Source organism: Planococcus citri, chromosome 1 (assembly GCF_950023065.1).
Source record: "Planococcus citri chromosome 1, ihPlaCitr1.1, whole genome shotgun sequence".
Classification (NCBI taxonomy): Eukaryota; Metazoa; Arthropoda; class Insecta; order Hemiptera; family Pseudococcidae; genus Planococcus; species Planococcus citri.
In genome coordinates, this window is record NC_088677.1 from 62,991,620 (window position 1) to 63,016,983 (window position 25,364).

Genomic DNA, 25,364 nt, shown 5'->3' on the forward strand with positions numbered 1-25,364 from the left:
TCAAACTCTTTTGTAAAAACTTTAGATACTTATCTGCCTTTTTTGTAAGAATTGTAATCAAGCTTCTATTGAAGTTCAATAAGGTTATCAAGAAATCTTGCTTTATTGGCCAAAATTGAAAATAATTTTACTTGCTTGTATGAACTGAAACTGTTGAAAGTTTAAAAACAAATTTTTTGGCAAAATTTTGGCATAAACGTTTTTTTTTTACTTTTTTCAAAATCATAACTGCAAAAATTGCAAAAAAAAACTTGTTGTTGAGGCCAAAATTTTCAGAAAGTGAGAACTTTTTATATGAAAGTAAGCTTTTTTGTCGCAAAAATTGGTTTTTTGGTGTCAAAATTATTAAAAAAATGTAATCTTTCCTAAATTTTAGAGTGGTAAAACGCGATTTATAATCGGTCATGAGCGGTATATCGCGATTAATTTTACATTGGTTTAACTAGAGGAAATCAGAGTTACAACAAAATCATGCGTTATAACCAAAAGCATTATAACGCGCTTTTACTATGTAATGAAATGTAGGTTTTTGAGAATGCTGGTTTTGAAAATGCTATCGATGTTTCATTGATGAATTGCCAACATGGAAAAATGAACTCAATAAGACTGTTCAAACGTATAGAATGCAACAGATGCTCTCATAATAAAGTAAATATCAGACTTTATGGCATTTTTTGAAAAACAGAAGTTTCTGAAAAACCGCTGGAGGTTTCAAAACGGCTTGAAATTGCCTGCAGTCGACTTTATAGCGCGGTGTATTGAAATTAGTTTGTAGAGTTAATTTTGGCTTATTAACTTCATTTGATAAAATTTTGTGGAAATTTCAAGATTAAAAATCTGCTGAAGGCGCCATCCACATGAATTTTCAAAAATTCGCTGGAGGCTCCAAAATGACTTGAACCCACCAGCAATCGACTTAGTACCACAAGCACACTTGGGTTTACAGCAGGGTTGTAGTGACAATTTTAGAGTGTTGTTAGTTGAAGAATTGGGTGCAGGTGTCTAACAGTGAGAATAAGTTAACTCTTCTGTAAACAAACTCGAATCAAGTTGAAGTGACGCGATGACGTATCAATACGAATTTTGGTATGCTAAAAAAATGGCCAACAATTTTTAATCACATTTAAACCGTGTTTAAGTTAAACTGAATTTAATCCCAACTACAGGCCCTTAATATGTAGTGTATTGAAATTAGTTTACAGAATGAATTTACGCTTCCCAACTACGTCTGATGAAATTTTTGGTAATTTCAAGTTTAAAAAATCTGCTGGAGACTCCCGATCTAAGGTGCACCGGGGAAGTTGGAATTTGGGGTAAGTTAGAAAACTTGCTCTAGCGCCTAGAGGTTTATATCTGGCGAAGTGCCACTAAAGGTGACTTGAGGGTACTACCCCTACTTCATCACGGCATAAAAATTTTCGCGATTCAGTTTCATTTTAGATGTCTTTGGTTCAATCGTATTTTGTTGTTGTTTTGAACTTGTTTTGAATTTGTTCTAAAATACAGACTTTCTATTTCTTAGTTTTTCGCATATAGCGGACGAACCGTGCGTCCTAGTGAAAATCTGATGAGAGTGATCTCAAAGAAAATTAAATTCTCTACAATTTTGTAGTTATGCAATTTTTCTAGGACGCTCCGTTTGTGATCTACGCCTCTGCAAAGTTTAGCCTGTTCTGACTTCCCCCAATTGGGGGAAGTCAGAACAGTTTATATTTTATTCCACTGAGCAAAAGCTACTGTGTCAATCGCGCTCAAATTTTCACCATGGGTCAAGAACCCTTATGGGAACCTACATAATAAATTTGATCCATATTGGTTCATTAGAAGGGGAGTAACAGCTGGTCAAAGTTGAAATTGCGAAAAATCATTCTGACTTGCCCCGGTGCACCTTACTTAAAACGGTTTTAAAGCCGTTTCCAATCCGTTTGGCTGGTCGAAAATAGGGTATAGGTATCTCAAATTTTAGCTTTCCAGGTCAAAACGGTGAAATTTTGATTTTTTTTTCATTTTTTGGATCTGCATTTGATTTTTGAAAATTCGCCAAAAATCGAAAAATGCACTTTAGCACTTGAAACTTTGGCTGGTGTTGAATTTGAGCAAATGAGCATGCTCTTTCGATCTAGCTTTGTACAGCTCAAAAAATTTCGTGCGAGTCATGTGTTGGAAACAAAAAACAAAATCTGTGATTTTGGCTGGCCAGCCAATGAAAATGGCCGCCATTTTGTTGGCTGCCGGACTAGATAGTTGAATTGTACCTAAATTTTAGAGAAGAAAAATCAATTTCGAAGATTTCATGTTTCTTCATCTCTAACCTGAGATTTCGATGATTGAATGAGGCTCGTACGAGTATACAAAACCAATCAGCGATATTTTTGGGACACCCTTTATACGTATGTATAGGCAGGCTGGGCGCCGCTGACTCGTTCATGCTTTCAATCTGACCCGGCCGCAACAGTGTAGAAAAATGAAAAAAAAAACTATGTAATCCACCCCTGCGGAGTACACCGTGAAAAATGTGATTTTAATTGGTATCGTCGAGAAGACGACGACGACCATGACTCGTTAATTTTTGGAACGAGCGAAAACTGCAACACGGAAATTAACGGTAAAATGGCACCCTCCGCCTACGCCTGCGCCCGTGCTCGTCAAGTGTGTATAAGAAACACAGATGTTGTTGCATTGTTTTATTAATAGGATAGCGCCCGAGCCGAAAAACGAGTAGGTACCATGTGGTGCAATTTTCTTTTTCCGCATACACATACTATAGATGACGACTGTATATGCTCTTACATGAGTATGCACGAAGCGTACAACGTACCTTGAAAGTGGATTCTTTTTGAAAAGACGTTCGCGATGGAGAAGGTAAAAGTAGAAGAGGAGGAGAGATAGAAGTAATTTCCATAGGTAAGATTTTTTCAAATGAATCGACGCAATTATTTGGCATTTTAGAGATGGATCGGTTCGTTAAAAACACATCGCGTAAATGTTTCAACTTCATTCGTTACAAATGGATGCCAATAATGGCGAAGATTTAAGAAAGAGAAAATGCCAAATTGGAAACGTGAATATACCGAAGTGCTTTCCCATTTACGCGAACGACCGACGACTGCGCTGGGAAGCGCAAAGAAGCGAAGCGGTGCGGACGCGGACGGGTTCGGAAAAATGAAATGCGAATTCAGACGGAAGGCCATAAAAAGGGATAAAAGAAAATGAAAATGTTTTCCCGAACTAGGTGACTCACAACGAGAAGCAGATAAGCGATAATGAAAGCTAAGTAAAGCTGAACAGGATATGATGTCACGGATTGAAGCTTCGACGACGACGACGGACGTAACGCGCTGAAGTGGGTGCCGAAGCGCGGCCCGAATAAAAGCATCGGTCCTTTTTTCCGGAACTGCGGGTATTTTCGTACACTTGGCAGAGAGATCGCGTGCATTTATTTTGATTTTAACGAGACCCCTATTCCGATAGATTTATCAATGATCCTTTTTTATTTATTTTCATCCAGGCTGAAGGCGTCTCGCGGAGACCATCGTACGCACGTGACCCCTGCGTCTAAAACGGCCGGAATTGCGCCCCTAATTGTTACATTGACAGAGCGTCTCGTCTCGCTTTACCTACCCTAGCTGTATAGTTTTTTTAACGCTTATTGTGTCTGAGGCTTATGCCACGCTGATTATAATACTCGTACAAGCCCGAGTGAAATTTGTTTTTCTACGTATATCTTCCTCCCTCCCCTCCTCCTCCTCCACCGGCCGACGACGCGACGTCGTAAATGCAAAGACGCGTGTTTTTAATAGGTTTATATTTCCCCTTGGGGTGTAAATAAATACATATCTTTGCTGTGGGGGATTTTCCTGATTGGTGTAAATGTGTAATCGAAGTCGGAGTTTTTTTACACTCCCTCAGACACTATACGCGTTATACATGTCGATGTAATTCTAAATGAGAGCCAATTTCATGCCGCTAATTGATACGTGAAATTCTCGTTCATGAGAGGAGAAGATTGTTGTTTGTTCGAAGTAGAAATAATTCGATGAATTTGTAATTGCGAGTGTTTTGAAATCAGTCGTTTCATTGTTGGGTGGAATCATCAAGGCGTGGTTGTGGAAAAATCTAAGAGTTGTCTCTAGTGCAAAGAAATCATCTAAAAATGATTGAAGAGAAATAAAATGGACACAAAAGAATAGAATTATGAATTTCATCACATTATAGTTCCTTCTGCATCAATGAAATATCTACGGGGGCTTAACTTATAAGGGAACTTTCACAACACATTAGTTTGGAGGTGGACGAGAAGAGTCCTTTAAATGTCCAAAAAAATACGAAATGTTTTTGACTTCATAGCGTATTGAAATTAATTTAAAGAATGAAGAATTTTGGCTTTCCATCGACATTTGGTGAAATGCGTGAATTAATTCAAGTTTAAAAAATCTAGTGCAGACTGTAGAACTGCTCGATTTGATAGGTCGAAGATAGGGTATATCCCAAATTTCAGCTTTCTCGATCAATTTGATAAAATTTCAATTTTTTTCTCATTTTTGGCCTAAATATTTTCAAAAACTCGCCAAAAATCGAAAAATGTACCTACTGAAGGACCTGAAATTTTGAATTTCGTACGAGTCATATGTTGAAAAGCGTCAACTACTTTTTTTTGGGCAATTTTGCTTTAAAATGTTCATTTGGATGTCCCTTTTAGAAAAAAGTTGTCTCAGCGGATCGGTGGGGGAGGGGTACAATATGATGTACCTTATATTATTATATACGTATGGTGGATTTTTTTTTTGTTTTTTCCCACTCCCGTCCCCTAAAGTTGTTACTTCAGAAGAGAAAATCACGCTATGAAATTTTCAGCCCCCTCGGTAAAAAAATAAGACGTGGTGCCGGTAGGCCCTCCAATTTTGTGTCAGACAACATTTTTAAAATTGCAAACTTTCCAGTTGATACCACTTGTAGCTCCTTATCTCCACCCAAGACTAACCTGTGAATTAGAGGGGAACAGGGGAGAGCTCTTATTTATACCTACATACTGGTGAAAAAATATTTGATGACGCGTGACGCCCTAATGTTGTCGGATTTCATGAGAAAATTTCTTCAATCACGTTAGTAAAAATAAGTCGTGCAAGGGAGCACCCCCCCCCCCCATCATATAATATAGTATAAGAAATCAGAAACATTGATATATTTCTACATTTTATTTATTTTTTTTACATTATAATCCTTAGATTTAGTCTATTTTCATTAGAAACATTTTGAATATTTTATGACCTCTCTAAATGATAAAAAAAAAAGGTGGAACTTGCCTCCTTCCTCGAAAGTTGAAAAAAGATGAATATTATTATCTACATTTTTTTCTTCCATATTTTTATCCTTGGATTTGGTCGATCTTCAGACTTCTAAGAACTTGTAGAAAAAGGACCAATTTCTGACATTTTGACTTTGAGAAACATTGAAGTGGACGTTTAGATCTTAAGTCTGACTTTCAAGAGCTTTTAATAAAATTATGTCAAATTTTCACAGAAGACTTATTGACGTTTTGACATCTTGTTAGTAATGTAAGACTTTTGAACACTTGGAAATAATCGTCAAGAATCCCTATCAATGAAATTCCATTTTTAGGTTTGAAGCAAAAAAATGTATCCATGACTTGAAACTATCTTTGCAGAGGAGACTTTACCTCCATTAAACATTTTTTTCAACTTTGGAGGTCTCTATATAGCTGGTTGGCATTATGGAGGGCGGGATGAGAAAAGGTTTTTCTGGAAAGAAGAATTACGAGTATCTAGAAGCATTTTGCTCACTTGCTCAGAGATGAAAAATTTTCAAATCATGTGTAGGTACCTATAGATATCAATTTTCATCTTTCTCAATATTTTTCAATTTTAGGGCCGTCTCATAAGAGGGGACCACTTTCGTTTGGAGGACCAAAGAGTGTTTTTCTTGAAAAAGTGGTTATTTAAAAGTAGGTACTCTGCTCAGAAATGAAACATTTTCAAAACATTTATACAGATATGGATTTTTCATTTTTTTGGTTGATTTTTCGACTTTGAGGGACTTTATAGGAAACCAACATGATTTGGGACACCGGGGAGGGGGGAGTTTTTCTTGAAAAAGTGCTTACCTATTCAGAAAGATTCTGAACAGAAATTGAGAATTTTCCAGAAAGGAGGAGTATCGATAAGGCCATTTTTTGGGCCCGCACAGTTATCGACTCGACCACTCTTAAAATGTTGTAATAAATATACCAAATACGAATCCGTGGTTAGTTGACCCAAAATGACCACTTTTTGGGCTCCAGGGGTTCCCAAAGTTGCGAATAAAGAGATAATTTTATAGGAACCACTGAGTATTATTTTTTAAAACTTTTTTAGCGTAATATATCTGTTTGAACCTAATAAACGTCATGCGAGATGATTTTTCTATTTTTGACCCTCGGGGGCAGAAATCGGGAGGTTTTGATTTTTTGAAAATTTTGGAACCACAATTTTGGACCTACCCCTTTGAGCCCCTCTAAAAAGCTTTTTACAATTGATTAGTATCTGAAAGACGTCCATCTTACCAAATTTTGAGCTCAATAAAATTTTGCGCTGGTACTCAAAAATCCAATTTTCCGATTTTTCGTGATTTGGATATTTTAGGAACCCCTGGAAAACTAGAAACCTGTGATTTGCGCCAAACGTAACGTTTTGAGGTATATATTTAATTATCCAAATGAAAAAGTTTAATTAAGCTCCCCGCATATTCGTAATTTTGAACCCTTATTTTAGAGTCCCCCACTTTACGCACCCCTAAGAAAAGGCGTTAATGCATATTTTTTCAAATAATTTGAAGAATTTACATTTGAAACACACTAGCAAGTACTCGATAATTTTTCATTTGATTTTTCCTGTAACTTTCAAAATTGAGCTATTTGTGGTCAAATTCTGACATTTTGACTTCGTTGAAATTGTGAAAACGTTATTTTCACGTCTTTTTGAAGAGTTAAATCTCAGAATTTGACCCAAAATAGCTCAATTTTGAATATTACAGGAAAAATCATATGAAAAACTATCGAGCACTTGCTACTGTGTTTCAAAAATAAATTCTTCAATTTATTTGAAAAAATGTACATAAACGCCTTTTTTAGGGGTGCCTAAAGTGGGGGGCTCTAAAAAAGGGGTTCAAAATTACGAATATACAGGGAGCCTAATTTAACTTTTTCATCGAGATTATCGAATATATAGCTTAAAGCGTTACGTTTGGCGCAAATCGCAGGTTTCTAGTTTTCCAGGGGTTCCCAAAATATCGAAATTACGAAAACTTGGAAAATTGGATTTTTTAGTACCAATGCAAAATTTTATTGAGCTCAAAATTTGGTAAGATGGACGTCTTTCGGATACTAATTAACTGTAGAAAGCTTTTTAGCGGGGCTCAAAGGGGTAGGTCCAAAATGGTGGTTCCAAAATTTTCAAAAAATTGAAACCCCCCAATTTTTGCCCCCGAGGGTCGAAAATGGAAAAATCACTTCGTACATATGACGTTTATCAGGTTCAAACAGATATATTATGCTGAAAAAGTTTTTGACAATAATACTCAGTGGTTCCTAAAATTCTTTACTTATTCCCAACTTTGGGAACCCCTGGAGCCCAAAAAGTGGTCATTTTGGGTCAACAAACCACGGATTCGTATTTGGGACATTTATTACAACATTTTAAGAGTAGTTGAGTCGATAACTGTCCGGGCCCAAAAAATGGCCTTATCGATACTCCTCCTTTCTACAGACGTCAATTTTTTATATTTTTTCTAAATTTGGGGGGGGGAGCTATGCAAGAGAGCCAACATTATTTGGGGGTCCAGCAATGATTTTTTCTTAAAAAGGGGGGTTTGCTGAACAATTCTAATATGGAAATGAGATATTTTATACATACGAATTTTTCCTAATTTTGATTTATGATCATTTTTTGTGATTTTTTTTTCAACTTTGAGGGGCTCCTTACTAGCGGGCCAATATGGTTTGAAGGGCAGGGGAAAGTTTTGTCTTGAAAAGAGGATTATTTGGAAAAATTCTGGCGCAGAAACACAAAATTTTCATGAATTGAACTTTTTTTGATTTTTTTTTGATTTTGTTTCAACTTAGGGAGCTACCGGCACTACTTTTTTACAAATAGGAGGAAAATTAAAATTAAAAAATGGGGAATTATTTTCTCACCCAAGGTAACAACTTGGGGGAGGGAGTGGAAAATTTTAACCTTACAAAATAAGGTACACCCTAAGGTGTAATTATTCCTTTTGTCATGGGTATGTCGAACTATAATCCTTTTGATTTTTGAGGGGTGAGAAGGTTGCAAAGGTGGTAAAATTTAAATGCTCCACATATTAAAGCTCATCTGAGCTCTTGAAGAGTTTAATTTCTTATCCTACCGTTCTGAGTTCACTATACAGCATTTTTTTGGACGAATTGAATCGAATATTCCTGTAAATGTATAGGTGGCTTTCCAGATCTTGAAAAGCTTTTGAAAAAAGTTACCATACGTTTTAGCTCAATAACTTATGACTAAAATTTGTACACAACCACCAGCCGTTGCTCACTATTCATCAAACTGAGTTAGAAATAATTTTTTTCAAATCGCACTTATCTTTCATTGCGTACATTCAGAGGTCGAAGGACACGCCGAATATAAACCTTTGTGAATACCGAAGACTTGAAAGTTTCGCGTCGTCGTAAATAAACGCCATTCGACGTACACGAGAATGAAAAAAAATCCGATAATATATGACGGTTTGAGGGTATATGACAAGAAGGATAAACAACTCGGGGGTAACTGAAATTGAAATTTCATTGGTTTTAAAAAATTTTTCAAACATACTCGTATCAATAAATCTCGGTTCGGGGTGTTGCTTTACAAATACGCATTCTTTTTAAAACAATGACACGATCGATTTAGCCGCAATCATTTTCCATTATATTCTTTAATCATATCATGATTTATGTTTAACAACGGTTCAAGGCACGCCAGCGCCATACCACCCTTTGCAAAAATACTATTAAAAAAATCGACCCCGACGCGAGATTTACCGTTTAATTTTGACGGCTGGTTTTTTTCCTGCAACGTTCGATTCGCGGCGGATCCAATCCAGTTTTCGGATACTTTACGAGTACATCGGTCTCGTCTCGGTTAAAAAGTCGGTTCTTAATTAGCGCGGTTAAAAATGTACCACCTACTGATTTCGCCATTTTACCGAAAACGAAAATATTACCTAAGAACGAATACCGTTACCGTCAGACTGTACAAAGGAGTAAAAAAAAGGGTCGTTCGCCGAGTGACAGATTTTTCCCCTACACAGTTTCGGTGATGGCTAAGGCATATATACGATCTTTGGCGTCAATCTGTGAAATGGCTCGAACGCGAAAGCGTTCTCATTTGATTTAGTTTATTGCAGCAGCATCTTGCAAACTTCTTAGCAGCTATTTTGTATTTTTACATTATAAAAAATTGACTACCATGCCGGCGATGTACATAAATTACCTATACCTACCTATCATTCTTCGCTAGATTATATTGATAAAAATGTAAAAAGCTTTTGATTAATTAGATGTCCTTTTCTTCCTGCTCTTTTTACATCCCTTTTCCTGTATCTTCTACGTGATGTAGTTTTACAAGACATCTAGCATCTCTTTACCCGTAATGGAAATCACATGGTGGAATATTGCTTGATCAGTGAATTTTTTTGCTTCCTTTTGAAGATATGATCTTTTGGCATCTCGCATCTCCCTTTCTATAATTTTAAGCGAGATAATTAATTTCGCGTCGTCGTTCTCAGTAACTTATTCCCTCGTGTACTGTGCTTCGTATGTAGGTAAAAGCAAAGAAAAGATGGTGGCAATTTTTTTCTATTTTAGAATATCGATGTTTATGTGACTTTCCAAGGTGCTAGATTGCCCTACCTATCCTATTATTGATTTGAAATAATCTAATTTGGCTGGAATTTTTTCGGCTCAGAAACTTTAGTTAGCTTTCTGTAGATGTTGGTCTGAAATATCAGAAACTGCGTACCTAATTTGTGTCATGTGACCTATCAAAATGAGCTATTTTTTCGCGAGAAATTCATAGTATATTACACAACGAGGGCCGAAAAAGTGATTTTTGACGAGGGTGAGGTTTGTGACCCGAACGAAGTGAGGGGAACAACTCACACGAGTTCAAAATCACTTTTTCTCCGAGTTTAATGAAGTAATTTTTCCTGAACGAGGGTGGAAAGTACTTATTTTTACATCCGAGCGATCCTCGCGAGGTTGGAAAAGTAGTACTTTTCAGCCCTAGATAGGAAAAATATTTTGATGAAAATGTTTTTTGAATATTTGAGAATTTTTAGTCTAAAATTGGGTCATGATTTTCGAGAGTTGAAAAATGGGCCAAGCATGCAAGCTACCTATTGAAATGAGTTACAATTTTAGGGAGTATTTTTAGAAAATGAAACATTTCCATAATATGAAGGGGAGCGAAAAAATAAGCAGGGGGTTCTAAAACCATTCCAAAGATGGAGACAAACTTGAAAATAATTGATAGATGATGGAAAAAACTTCATGAGGAATTACTTTCTTTCGATAGAAATTTTTGATTTTTTCCTGAAACTGGCCCATTGCGGTAGGTTGAAAAATCATGAACTAAGTTTGGTCATAAAATTCTTCGAAAGTACATACTCAAAAAAGGCTCTGCTTACAAATTCTGATTCTTTGTCAAAATTTGAGGTTGCTCGAAAAACAGTTTCGTGAAAATATTTGAATTTTGTTTGAAATTTTATCCCATTTTTATGAGTCACATGACACTTTTTTGAAAATTTCAAAATTTTGGGCTCATAATTCTTTGACGTATTTTTATAGGTCATTATATGTAGTACCTACTTTTTCAAAAATTCCAAAAATCGTGAGCTAATTTTCAGTTCAACACACTGTGATAAGACGCATGGCACTTTTTCGAAATTTTCAAAAATCATAATCAATTTTTTATACTCGCAAATTTAACAAATTTTTCTCAGTTTGTTTATGGATGATTTTGGTGAATCCGTCTTCATACTTTGACACAGTCTTCTTCATCGCTCAACACTCATAATTTTTGAAATCAAATAAATTCTTGCCAATTTGAAATTTTCCAACGATTTTCATAATAAGTATTTCTATCAGCCTATGCGATTCTTATTCCTATTACGTTGTCAGGGTAACTTCACTTCTCGGAAGCATATTTACACTTATTGCATGTAAATCTCACTTTTTGCCACTCCTTGTTGCTCAGATCGCCTGAGGTATGCCAGCTCTTCATTTCCTTTCGTTATCACGCCATCGAGGCGACTTAAATAAATGTTTATAATCCTTTTCGAGGAAATATCTTACAGTATACGTTGAATTAAAACACAACTAGGGGAGAAAATTTTTCACGAATGAAATTTACATACATGATGATCATCGTCATCGTATATTCTACCCCTAGTCTTATCAATCTAAGTTATACTTCCGTTCAACTAATAGACTATGCACGCAACACAGGGGAACAAATATTCTATTTCCTTTGTAAATTGAAAAATAATTTCGTCGTATTATGCAAAGTTGAAAAAAAAACGAGAGCTTTTTCCGAAAGAAAAATATTTACTCGCATAATTATTTTTGATATCGCATTGTTCAAACACACCTTGGCGGATTAAGTGAAAGATGGCGATAATACGATAGGATAGGGTGAATTAGAGTGAAAAAAAACTGCAGAAGAGGATAAAAATTAGCCACGTATAGGAAAACACGATGGAAAGACTATACGAGTTAAGGTAGTATATAATAAAGATATGACGATGCAATTTTCGTGAGCTTTAAATTAAAGCGACTGTGTATTTGAATATTTAATGATTCGATTAATTTTTTTTTTACTCTTGTTTGGCTATAGGTTGTCGTGGTATGGCCTAGTTTTATGTACATAGCACATAGCGACGATTTTATTTGCACTCGTCGACGACATATAAAGTGCACAATTTCCAAAACGATATGATAGATGCGAAATTTTTCATACGCTTATAGCGAAAAATATACCATCTATCCACTCAGCGACATAGTGTTTTACACTATATGTATACTTATTCGAAACAATATCAGTTCATTTGTCTATGCGGAATAATACGCTTTTTATATGCTGATGAAAATTCTCGTCACTTCCGTTTTCTCGCGTGTTGATTATGCTGTAGACGAAGAAGCCGGGATATGAATGTGAAATAAAGATATTCGCCAGGTTTTCAAAGCCAGCAAAACGTTGGTAAATTTCATTTTATAATATAAAACACGAGAGCCTTTTATTAAAACCGTATCTGGTAAAAGATAACGTAGCATATCTGCATACACCATATATACTTACTCGAGATGTGTACGTCTGGAAAATATCTCAGGTCCGACGTTATTTAATTAAATCATCTCACTACACGGCGTAAAATTTTAATTAAACATTTTTTAAAACTGTTGCTCGCGTAATTTCCCATCGTTTGAATGTCTTTTGATAATCAAAGAATTCAAACGAGGGTGATGGAGATTGGGAAGGGGAGGCAGACACATTCATGCAGATTAAGCAAAAGAGTTGAATTCTGTTCAAAACTGGTATGAGTCTGTACATGTAGCAACTCAAGACACCCGCGCTACCTAGAGTCCTTTATCGAAGAGAAATGCATCTAAAAATCACTCTTAATTTAATCACGTACTTACACATTTCGAAAAATTCTCAACTGGTTCCAATCTAACTTTAAATTCCAAATATGAATGAGTGATTGACCAGAAAGTTTCATTATCACAATTTCGTTCCAAAATTTTCTCTGTGAGATGAATTTATAAATTCGAAACATTTATTGTGAAGAAAATTTCACACAACTACGATGGCACTTCTTCAAAATCACAATTGATAATGAATTGGTGTCGCTCCATTCTTCTTGGAGTTGACATTTTGAGGGGAGGGGAGGGGGGATGATATTGATGAAAAAATAAATAAACAAACAAACAAACAAACAAGAAAAATTTTCAATCCACAAACTATTTTTAGAACAATTTTGAAAGTCACATCATCAAGACAAATAATGTTTGATATTTATAGAAAATGCTAAAAAATTGAGAAGGGTTTTAATGCTGAAAAAAAACCAGGAAAAATAAAATTTAGAAAAAATGTTTACTATTATTACTGTTAGAATGTTCCTTCTTTCATATTCTACATAAATTGGCAAATCGAATAAGATGATCAATTGAAATTATAACTAATCAGTATTTGTACCTTTTTTTTGTTTCAGGTGAGTACGAATTTTTGCTGTATACGAGCTAAGAATACCTAATCTATAAACTTATAATCGGTAAGTCATTTTTTGAGTTATGAAAGTATAGTTTTGAATGCTGCGATGAAAAAATTTAAGATTTTTGAAGCATTAATAAGATGAATAAATATTATCTAACAATACCTAAAAAGAGACCATTGTCAACTCGCCATCTCCGATTTGGCTGAAATTGAGCTCACTAACTTTTGCTGGAGGCTTCAGATCAAGTCGAAAATTATTGCAATCGATTTAGGATGCCAATTTCTAGATATGGTCGAAGTTTCGAACAGTTCTATCAAGAAATAGCTGCGGGGTACTGGAATTTTAAAAAGAATTTAGAATATTCAACTGTTTAAAAAATACACGTGTGAACTCGTCACCTCGAATGGATCCTTTGCCATAATTTTCATAGATTTTGGTTGCATTGGTAGAGCCACCATTTCACCAGCCTGAACCAAAGGTTTTTTAACCCACCCACCCCTGTCCACCTGAAAGTGGTAGGACTGGAGAAATTTATCTAGATAAAACCTTGCGTACCTATTTTGAGTATTCCTATTCCTGCAAATATTTTTAATATCTGAGACTCTGCCATCAACTATAACCGCAAATTAACCGGTAAATTAACCCAAAAAAATTAACCTTGACCAAAAAAATTTTTTTGGAAATATCACCAACTGTAAACGTAACCTTGACTGTTTTCTGAGATCAAAATGAACCGTAACCGTAACCATAACCGATTTTTTTTCTTTTTTGAAAAAAAAGGTTAAAAATCAAAAAAAATTGAGAAGTCCTGTTTTTCTTTTTCTTTTTATCTGAAATTTTAATCGAAAGATAAGATGAAAAAACGTGAATCGTAGAAAGTTTGAAAAATTTGAAATTGGTTGCATCGTACTCATTAAACTATTAGAGCTTGATCTTGAGGTAATGAAGAATTGTTTTGTTTCTTGAAAAGATCGTTGAATTTTGAATTCAAATTTTACTAGAATTTCAATTTTTAAACTGCAAGTGTAAGTTGAATGTACATATGTATTTGGTATCATTTTAGAGCTAAAATCCCCTCCCCCTCTCCTCTAAAAAAGAACCTCTCTTAGCTTAGCTTGCAATCTGATATTGTTCAAAATTGACTAAATTCTTTCGGAAATCTGACATTTTTTTCGGTTTTCAATTATTTCTACTTAATATAGTTTTTTCAATTATTTAAAATGACTTTTTTCCCTTTAATTTTCATTGAATTTTTTTGGGATTCTGGAAAAGTCCAGTTTCAGTTGATTTATTCTGAAAAAAATCGTTTTTCTCTGGTTTTGGAAAATAGGAAATTCAATTTTGAGAATATTTTGAATAAGTATTCAATGCTGTTTTTTTCAACTATTTTTTTGTTATGACTGACAGACATACAGGCATCTGAATATGTCATATTTCAACGTATGTTTTGGTCGTAGTTTTTTTTTATTCTGAAATTTTTTAAAAAATTAAACCGTGAACACCCAAAAATCTCTTCCTTCTCTTTGTTTTGGAAGATTGCAGAACGTTGTTGATTTTCCACTGAAAAAAACGATGCAAAAGCATCTGGATTTAAATGAATGGCATATTTGTAACAAAAACACCACAAAACGGACAGAAATCACTCCCTTCCACTCTTACCTCGTCACCTATAAGAAACGAGACTTTGGTAAACATCCCTATTCCTAATTGCTCGCTCGTACCTTGGTACATTCGTACGCAAGGCTCGAGACAAATGAAAGACACGTGATTACCAGACATTTACGCTCATTAAAGGTGAAATGGAATCGAAAAAAACACATGTCTGTGTCAGTGCCTTTGCCTTTTCCAAAGCATATGTTTTTTTCATCAGCACCCATACTACACCGACATAGCACGCAAACAAAGTAACCAAATTGTCATGGTTATACGCGTGAAATTCTCCACATTAATGCTGGATCATTGAGGAATGACGGCTGAGAAGTTATACTAAAAGAGTACTACACATACATACCTACATCTATAGGTCTATGATATAAATAAATACTTACACAAGAATAACCCCTGCCCACCTCTGTCGTCTCTGACACTCGTGCAAGGTATTTATTTGTAAGTTTATAATTCGGCGGCGGCTATATGCGGATATTTTCTATGACTAAGCTTCGTAATGAGTTACAAATTAGATTTGCATTCGCATAGAAATTTCATTTCCATGCGAAAAGAACCGCAGTCCGCAACTGACAAAATTGGCTTACTCTTTTGTTAACCGTATACATCTATGGATGCGATTGCAATTTTAACTTCCAGCAAACCATAGTTGTATAGCGTATAGCCCCCTGCTTGTCTTTTCTCATTACGTCCTGCCTTTTTACTTTAGGGGACGTTTAATTTCATCAAAAGCGCTTCTAGGTTTTTTTTCCTCTCTTAGTAGTATACACTCTTTCTCTTGTGGTCAGATCTTGGTGGTTTTATATTTCAAGGGTTGTTACGAGTACAGGGTGTTGGAAAAAAAAACCTCTCCTAGTTCGATTGGGGGAATTGCTACGCCGCGGGCCGCGCTGGTGCGGCCGAGTCGTTAATTTAATTTCGTATTTAAGGGCCGTTATAGTAAAGCCTTTTTTTTGGCTTTTGCATTTTTTCACATCATATTTTCGTGAAGAGCGTTGTGACGCGAATTTCAAGTTTGGCACGTGCCTTTCGACCAAGTTTCTTTTCTCCCGTTGCGTTGTTGTTGGTTTTCTGCAATTATATCTATTGCTATACTTGATGGTCTTCTGATTTTGCCAGCATTCGAATCAACGAGCTGTTCGAGTGCTATATAAATGACAAAAAAAGATACGGGATGGAAGGGTGTTGTGAAAAGATGCTATATTGTGAATTGCTTTTTATTTATCTGGAGAAGAGATATAATGGTGGGTTCTTCATTAGGCATACTTAATATCTTTTGATCTGGTGTGACTTCTGTTGGGTTGAATAAAGTGATCGTTCAATTGGTAGGTACTTTATCATTGGTCAGCGGAGGGTCACTTATTTGGACAACTTATGCGTTCTGGAAAATCAGGAAAAGTTTAGGAATTCTTGATTTCTTTTTTCAGTGGAGCTATTTTTTTCAATGCGAATTAGATTTATTTCATCAATTTCATAAAAGTACACCTTACGAGGAGGGGGGGGGATTTCGACTGGCAGAAAATTCTTGGACCGGACAAAGCTGAATCAAAAGAGCACCCAGAAAAACATCACAAGTCAAAATTCCAGATGTCAAAAAATATTTTCTAATTTTTAGTTTTCAAAATCAAACTTGATCTAAAAATTGGGAAAAATTAAAATTTTATCAAATTGACTTATAAGTTAGATAGCTTAAATACCCATTTTATTCGATCCTATAAGTCGATTGAAAGCAGTTTCGAATCGTTTTCAGTAGATCTGCAGCCTCCAGCAAATTTTTGTAAGTTGAAATTTCCATAAAATTTTATCGAATCCAGTTGGAAAATTAAAATTCATTTTACACCCTAATTTCAACATGTTGAGTTGATTGGAGATGGTTTGAAGCCGTTCTGGAGCCTCCAGCCATATTTTGGGAGTTTCAGATTTTCAAAAAGGGCCATAAAAACCGTTCAAATTAACACACATTTGTACTCGCAAGTAAAAACAGAAAACACCTAAAAAAAAAAACAAAAACAAAACTAAAAACATGATCTGTTGAAGTGGAAAATGTTGGAAATCGCATGAATAATCCAACATTCTTCTCAATCTGAATTTTATCTTGGAATTATTCAACATTTCTAGAAGAAAATTTTGCAAAAAAAACCTCGGAAAATGTGTGTTTTTTAAAAAAATATTTTGAACAAATCCTATTTCTATGGCCAAAATTCAGCAACCTTATTGTTACGAGACGAGTATTTAGAGGTGTCGCGTGTTTTTTTTGTTGGAGCCAGAAATGCGTGAAACTACATACCTACAGTCAACTCAATATATTGAAATTTGAATATAAAAAAAAATTTCAGCTTTCCAATTTCACTTGGTAAAATTTTAGATATTTCAAGTTGCAAAAATTTACAGTAAGTTCCAGATCAGCTCAGAATCATTGAAGATGCATTCACTCAATTTATGTAAGAAAAATCATTTAAAACTTGAGCGTAATGCTAACCTAAATTGTATAATAAATCCAACCATAAACCGTCGTCTTCGACCCAGACTTTTCCAAGATATTCAGGTTTAAAATCCTGCCCCTTTAATTTTCATCTTTAATAATTATACCTGTTATCTTTTTGTGATAAAGTTGTAAAAACTGAGCCAAATAAATGAAATTGATTGATTGTTTTCAATGGACTCTGAAGGTCAAAAATATAACACATGCCAAATTTCAGTTTCCCAAGTCGGTTCAGTAAAATTTCAATTTTTCCCTCGTTTCTTGTCCAAAATTGAGTTTTTAAAAATTCACCAGAAGTAATTGAAAAATGTACTTACTTTAGCAATTGAAATTTGGTCTAACGATGTTTTTTGTATGCGTTTTAACTTTATACCCAGTTCAAAAATTTTTCTGTTGGTTAGATACTTTCCTGTTTCTAGAGATTTTTTCTGGACTGAAAAAATTCCAATTCCAAAATTGTAATAATTTAAAAAGACAAATCAAACGAAAATTTTCAAAATTTCAAAATCACAACATTTTTTAAATGTAAGAAGTGGGCTCTCTTAACGATTAGGTATTGGAGCTGTCATTTAAGTTGCATATATCCAACGCCTGATTTACCATTATGTTCCAAACTTATTTTCACACGCATATTTTTTCCTTCGACTAATCGTTAGATATGCAATGTAACTTATTCAATTACTGAACTTTAAAGAATACTTCAAATAATTTCAAAAATTTGTTGACAAAATTAAAAAATATAATTTTATTTTATTAGAAATTAGTCGAAACTATTACAACGAATTTCTAAGCTAAAAACATGTTTGCTTAAAATTTTTAAAAACGTAAGGAAAAAATCTTAATGACTGTAGGTCTACTGCCATGAATAATTTTCAGACGTAGGAGAGGAGCGGTTGAGATATAGTATCTTAGAGTTACACAACAAAACGCTTAAAAATTAATAAAAAATTCTTTGAATGTACAACTTGAGTTACTTTTTGTACTGAAAATAGTCCAACGATAATGTCCTGTACAATGAATAAAAACCAGGTTGCACGAACTCCTTTGCTATGCATTTCTCTGTCGGATCAAGGTCTCCAAAATAGGGTTTTGCCTCCTCTCTCAAATACAAATAGGTATAATTTTAATATTCGAAAAGTTCAATTAAAATTCACTTACATTTTAGTACTCTTATGGTCGATTACGAGGTCGATTGAACGATACCTTCGTTTGAAATATTTAACTATAAATATAACAAAGATAAAAATAGCGTATAGAACGATGAGTATCAACCCTAGTATGGTTGCAGTTTCTTCACGCTTTTCCATTGAAATTTCTTCATAATTTGTATGGTTCAAACACGTATGATTCAAGATACCTCTGGACGAAGAAGGCCGAGTTAAACATAATCCAGTGCATGATAACATGCAAGGATTTCGGACCTGAGCAAGAATACAAAAAAAAATATATAATAATTTTTTGTTGTTGTTGTTGCAACATGTACAAAAAATAACTTAATGAATTGATTATAGATAGGTATCTGTAGATCTGTTACCTTAGTACGATATAGGAGTGGGTTATACACGACTAATTTATTTATAGCATCGTTCGACTTTATTGTTGAAGTTCTAGTTGTGTTTTCGATTCTTGAAATTTTTCTCTGTTGTTCATTTATGAAGAAAATATCTTCTTTGAAAATTGTGGCCGCATGAATGGGTGAATAAAATGACCAGTAAACCTGTAAAAATGATTTGTTGTTGTATTTTATGTTTCCTGCTTATTTCGATACCTTCTAATATTGCTATTGCTATATTCTTATGGTACATGAAGATAGATTGGTATAAGGAATTGGAAAATCACCTCTTGTTCATCTCCGTCAAAAGTTGCAGTTTTAATTTGTTGGCTGCCTTTGCAGTAAAAGTATAATTTTTCATTCAACTCGTCAACACTGATCAGTTCCAAGCTTTCACCATAAGAACGGATTAAACGTTTTTCATTCGATCCGTCCATCGAAGATTTCATCAAGTAGTGGTCGTAAGATTCTCCTACTTGTTGAGAAGAAATCCAAAACATCAACCTGTATCAATACAATATCTTGTTAGTTTTTTTCCCTCAAAAAATCCATGTGAGAAATAAAAAATCACGTGTGGATTACAAGTAGGTCTATGGTTGGTAGTGAAGTTCAAAACTTACCCCGATCTTGGAGCTAAACGAACCGAATTTATCGAGTCATGAGATTTCAATTGCTGACAAAGTCTACCGCAATTTGAACAAACCGATAAAGATGACGATGTCGTGAAGTAAACATTATTTGTGATATAATCGATGGAGATGGAAGTTATTTCGTCGTCTAAAAAAGATTAAAAGTGTGTGTAAAATGCTCGTAATACATAAATAGGTATTTAATATGTACATAAATCTAGGTTGAATGTGAAGTGCAAGGTTGGAGGATTGAAAAAAATTGAGGGAAAACCTTTAAATTACCTGATTTTATGATTTTGAACGTTTCATGCGAAATTAGCGAAAATCTGGAAATATATTTACGTGTCCTGATAGCGTCATCGCATTCGTGGTAGTCGTCGAATTCGTGGCCGCCGATGTCAAAAAACGTGTCCCATATATGTACTTTCATCAGTAGCGTAATAGACATAATCCCCAGCTGCAGTCAACGCTGTACAGTCATCGGCTATTTCTTTTATTATGAATTCTTCATTGGTGGAAATATGCATCGTTTTGATGGCTCTTTTTTCGATCGAATAAAACAGCTGGGTCACTGCGAAAAAATAAAAATTAGATTCTAGATGCATTGAAACAATTTGCGAATATATTTTCTGTACCTGCCGAATCAGATGCATTAAAACTATTTTCTGTATCTGCTAAATCTTCGTCTGCAAAAATTTACCATCGTTGTTTTGAAAACTCAATAATTAAACATACTCGAGTATGTACATAGAAAGTAAATTTTACTAAACGGTAGGTATAGGTACTTTACCTGAATTTAAGCAATTGTTGTCTTCATCAGAACAGTCGAAACAGTTACAAAAACCATCGCATTTGTTAATTTGATCGAGGCATCTTGAGTTATCGTGACATAGAAATTTTCCTTTGTCCGATGAACACTCTTCTATGTTATTAACTTCGTACCCTATGATCAAGAAATGAAAAAAATTGATGAATGGTGTCAAAATAATTACAAAAATATGAGTATTGGTCACTCAGTCACAGATTATGTTAAATTTTTTTTCTACCAGAACATAGAAAAAACCCATAGGATATTTTTTCAAAAAAAAAAATTAGCGACCCGAACCAAAAATTTTGTGTTTAGTAAGGTTTTAAATTTCCCAAAATTGTACAAAAAAATTGCGAATTCAATTGAAATGTGACCAGAAATGTGTTTTTCCCGTTTTCCGAGATGATAACTGATCATTTGATTCTTTTCAACGATTTAAGTGTGTAACTTTTGAACTGTTTTTGAAAATTTAAATTCTCGTAAGATCTTCATAATTATTTTTGATTGAACAGCTGAGTAAAATTTTTTTGGAGCTACCTTGTGGCTTCTCATGTTATGAAAAATGATCGTATCTATTATGACAATCATCAATGTATAATACTACTCACCAGTGTTACGAGGCTTTGAATCTTCACATTTTCCCCAAAAACCTCTTACTCGATGACGTTTGTGAGTCCACATATCTTTCTGTTGGGAAACAATAAAATTCAATGTTTGGACAAAAGCTATAAATATACAATACGAACATAGAGAAACAAAAGATGAGCTACAAAAAAAAAACACGCACTTTTCTTTCCAAATTCTCTCAAAAAGTTCAAACCTTTCAATTCAGTTAATATGCCAACTCGAACACACTCAAATCTTCACTTTAAAATACATATCTATATTTTTTAAACTTGAGGAAAAAAGTAAATGTAAGCAGTCTACTCATAGGGTATAAAAGCAAAAATTTTAGTACCTATTATTTCAGGTATCAAAGTCTAACTTTTATTAATAATTACCTGATTCCGGTTACATCCAGCAAATTTTTCATCATATCCTTCGGAGCAATCTTCGTTTCCATCGCATACTAATCGATCGCTGATGTAGGTTCCATCAGGGCAACGGAAAGTTCTGAAGGGATCATCATTGACGCAATGCACATCGATACAATGCACGTAGTACACCTGTGTGCAGATTCATTTATTATAATAGTTGATATCGATTAAATGACAAAGCTCAATCATGACATTAAAATCGATTCCCAGAGATGAGATCCATGCAGAATTAATAAATTATGTACTCGTACATTACAATGTCAAACTCAAAACTTACCCCTGTCAAAAATAAAAAAAGCAATTTCATATTCATATTGTACAGAACAATGCGTATATAATAAAAACTAATACACAAAGGCCTATGATACTTAAACCGGTCCAGAAAAATAACACTTCTTCACTGGGCATTTGAAAAATTTTAAACGAACAATAAATCGCATAAAACCGCGCACGGAAAAGTAGGTAGAAACTATTGAAGAAATCAAGTCAATCGTCAATCGATTACAACTTCAGCATGAAGAATAGCACTACGACCTGAATGAATCAACAACACAAAAACTAACATAGAACCCATAAAGATGAAATCACTACGGGGACTGGGCCTGGGGCACTGGATAAGTCGATGAAAATATCCAATCCAAATGGCTATTTAAAATGGTCGATGACGATGTCGATGATGTAATTTTATGATTATTGTGCTCTGGCTTCAGAATAATTATTGAAAGCTGATTGTGTTTTGTCTACGTTAGCGGGTTTTCGTTTGACTTCACCGTGCGATAAGAAATAAAAATAGCTTTTTAGGATCCGGTGTTCTTGTTGTTGTTGAATACCCTTGTAAGAGTATCAGTGATAGATGAAAAATAGAAAGAGAAAACGGAAACGATGACTTGATAAAAATCATCTGGTGCGAGTCCATATGTATGATTATTTATAATTCTGCATTAGGTATGCAGAAAATTGTCTAGACCAGACCTTCTAATGATAAGAAAGCCACGAGCAAGCAGATTGGAGTGCAGCAATAACTCAACAAGTGGTTGAAAACGAAGTAAAAGAAAACCGATAACTAATTACGTACACAGATGCCTTAAAATAGGAAAACTGAACTGGCCTGGCATCAGGGTTGGTTCTCTACGTGTAGACTATCTTTGTCTACATAGTCTAAGTTTGTCGCGTAATCTATGTAAACTTCATATAAAGTAGACTTCCTGTAGACTACGTGTAATGTATGTCAACTTCGAAGTTGTGTACTCCCAAATAATCTCTCTTCTTGCTAAAAATTGTCCTTTTTTGCAAAAAATTACCCTCACTTATTAATAAAAAATTGAAGAAAAAAAATCTTGTATTTTTGACAAAGATTGTGAAAAAGTATAATTTTTCTTACTAATAATTTACGATATCTACTTCTGCTAAAATTGTCAGTTTTGTTTTTTTCAAGTTTTCTTCTTTCCAAAAGTTGTCAAAAATAAAGTACTTACTTGCTTTTTTTTTTCAAAAATTGATGAAAATTCTTGTTTTTTCAGCCAAATTGCTAAAAATTTTCATTTTTTGCAAAAACTTTAAAAAGCTGTACTTACTTTTGTTAAAAATTGTTCAAAAGTTACATTTTTTTACCCATGAAATGCACAAAAATCTCGTTTTTCGAGAAAAATTAGGAAAATGCTGTGTTTTGCTAAAATTGTCAACTTTTGCTTTGTGAGAGATTCAAATTCTCGCTTTTCAGCTCGACAATATTGCTAAAGATTTTTGCTTTGTTTTCAAGAATTACCTATCCAGAAGTCATTTTTCTGCCAAAAATTGTCAAAAACTGAAAAGTATTGCTTTTTTGCCAAGTAGGGTAGGTATGTTTTTTTTACATAGATTCTCAAAAGTTAGTTTTTGGACATTTTTTGAATCTCGTTTTTGAACAATTTTTGGATTTTAACCACAAATTTTTAAAATCTTCTGCCAAAATCCATGTAAAAAAGGCTTTATTCTAAAACAGAAAACAGTCTTACTTCGTAGTTTACATAGTTTACATAGTCTACAATGTCTACGTGTAAACTATCATTGTCTACAGTAACATTGTTTACGCGTAGACAAAGCGTGTAAAGTAGACTATATAGTCTACTTGCCAACCCTGCCTGGCATACATTGATGTACCATAATGAATTTTTAAAGCCATTACTGCCATTAGATTCATTTTCACTTTTATGAGGAGGGAAGAGAGATCATGAGAAAATGTGATCTTCCGGCAAAAGAACATTTTACAACTCGTCCACTCTAATTTATTTGAAATTTTGTTCACTAATAACAGCATGTCGCACAGATCTTACTGTTAGAACCAAATTTTGAGCTGCTGAAGTTGATTTTTCGATTTATGGCGAATTTCTGAAAATGACAAGAATAGCTTATTGGTAGGTAGGTAGGTAGGTAGGTAACATAGGTGTATTTTCATTTTCTACAAAAAGAGTGAATATGAAGATGAAAACCTGGAAGTGATTTTTTCGAATCAATTTGAAGCCTCTAGCAAAAGTTGATTTCTCTCCGCAATTTCAAATCGCTTTAGAAGGTACCTATTGTAATCAGCTTTGACGGCTGATAATTTATTACTGTTGATTTCTGTCATGAGTTCAACATTCTGAATCGATTAGAGCAGACAAATATCAAATCCTACGTTACGTGTTAAAGAGTGTAAGCCTGCCTATTTTTTTTTTTTTTTTCATCAAGCTGAAAATCTCAAATTTAAAAAATATATTGCTGGAGAGAAATCAACTTTTGCTGGAAGTTTCAAATTGGCTCAAAAATAATGTCAATCGAATTGATGATTTTGAATTTTTTTTCAAATGAAAAAATTTACTTTTCAGCCTCGAATTTGCAATTTAATACGTGCCTTAGTCAAATCAAATTGTCGAATTTATGTCAGGATCAAATTTTTAGCCACCGAAGTTGGTTACAACGTCTCTTGGAGCGATTTGAAGTTGCTAGAGAGAAATACATTTTCGCTGGAGGCTCCAGATTGGCTCGAACATATGTCCTTTTTGAGACGAATCCATATGTGTACGTGCATCTAATAAGGTCCCACATTGTCGGTATGGAGTTATGGGCAGGGTGGTATATTAGACAAAATTTCTGATCGAATGAGACCTCACGGAGCCTTCCAAGTTCAAATCTCGCTGATTTATGCGGCTTTGAAGTTGAAATTTCAAAAAACATCGTTTTGAGAAAAATGCGTTTAAAGTTTTTGCAAAAATTTTCCTCTTTTAGATCGTTTTTTACCATTTTAACAGGAAAAACGCAACAATATAGCATCGATCATAATAAACAGCTCCAACCGGTCATGTTTCAAGGCAACGTAGTGCAAAGTGAAGCTAGAGTGGTAACACTGGCGCCTGCGCGAGTATCAGACTGGCTGCGCGACGGCAGGAAGGGAGTGTACAGTGTTCGCATTTCGTTTCATGGAATACGAACGGAAGGTCGAAGCGACTTGCGGTTTGCGGCATTTGAAAGAGCAGGGTTGACTCTATCAGAAACGTTGAAAATCCCAGAAACGTACAGTTTGACTTTCCTACGTAAAATCTACTATAACTCCGAAACTAAAACCGACAAAGTGGGACCTTCTTAGATGCACGTACACATATTGTTATTCTTCAGACCTTCCTCTATCATATGAGACCACCCTCACCTCACAAAGTCGAAAAATCAGTGAGATATCGCAATTTTAAAACTGCAAAGTCGATTAAAAATTTACTTTTTCAGAGATAATGGATTACTCATGGTCAATTTTGTGTTGTCAACCATTATTTACCTGGTTTAAATCCAAAAATTTGCTCAAAAACATTTTTAAATCAATAAAAAAAAATGGCCAAAAAAACTTGTCTTTTTTGTTTTTTTTTTGTTTACTCAACATGGCGATATTTTTTTTAGA

General features: G+C 34.4%; 2 protein-coding genes across 4 annotated transcripts in view; one reads left to right on the forward strand and one right to left on the reverse strand.

Moving 5' to 3' along the window:
* Nucleotides 1–25,364, forward strand: part of LOC135833255 (leucine-rich repeat neuronal protein 1-like) — a 579,754-nt gene that overhangs the window by 247,187 nt on the left and 307,203 nt on the right. The gene's annotated exons all lie outside the window — the stretch shown is intronic.
* On the reverse strand, nucleotides 18,158–22,202 carry LOC135842422 (low-density lipoprotein receptor-related protein 8-like). Its single transcript, XM_065359879.1, has 10 exons — nucleotides 21,738–22,202; nucleotides 21,425–21,589; nucleotides 21,032–21,110; nucleotides 20,406–20,558; nucleotides 20,251–20,301; nucleotides 19,898–20,186; nucleotides 19,607–19,763; nucleotides 19,274–19,490; nucleotides 18,969–19,151; nucleotides 18,158–18,855 (listed from the first exon to the last, which is right to left on the reverse strand). The coding sequence occupies exons 1-6, from the start codon at nucleotides 21,771–21,773 to the stop codon at nucleotides 20,014–20,016; spliced, it is 657 nt and encodes a 218-aa protein (XP_065215951.1). The 5' UTR covers nucleotides 21,774–22,202; the 3' UTR covers nucleotides 18,158–18,855; nucleotides 18,969–19,151; nucleotides 19,274–19,490; nucleotides 19,607–19,763; nucleotides 19,898–20,013.

What these genes read in the sequence shown, in the direction of transcription:
- LOC135842422 (XM_065359879.1), bottom strand. Translation starts at nt 21,773, where the DNA reads ATGAATATGAAATTGCTTTTTTTATTTTTGACAGGG. An exon ending in TTCAAAGCCTCGTAACACTG is followed by an intron (nt 20,559 to 21,031) that starts GTGAGTAGTATT and finishes TCTTGATCATAG; the next exon opens with GGTACGAAGTTAATAACATA. An exon ending in TAATGCATCTGATTCGGCAG is followed by an intron (nt 20,187 to 20,250) that starts GTACAGAAAATA and finishes ATTTTTTCGCAG; the next exon opens with TGACCCAGCTGTTTTATTCG.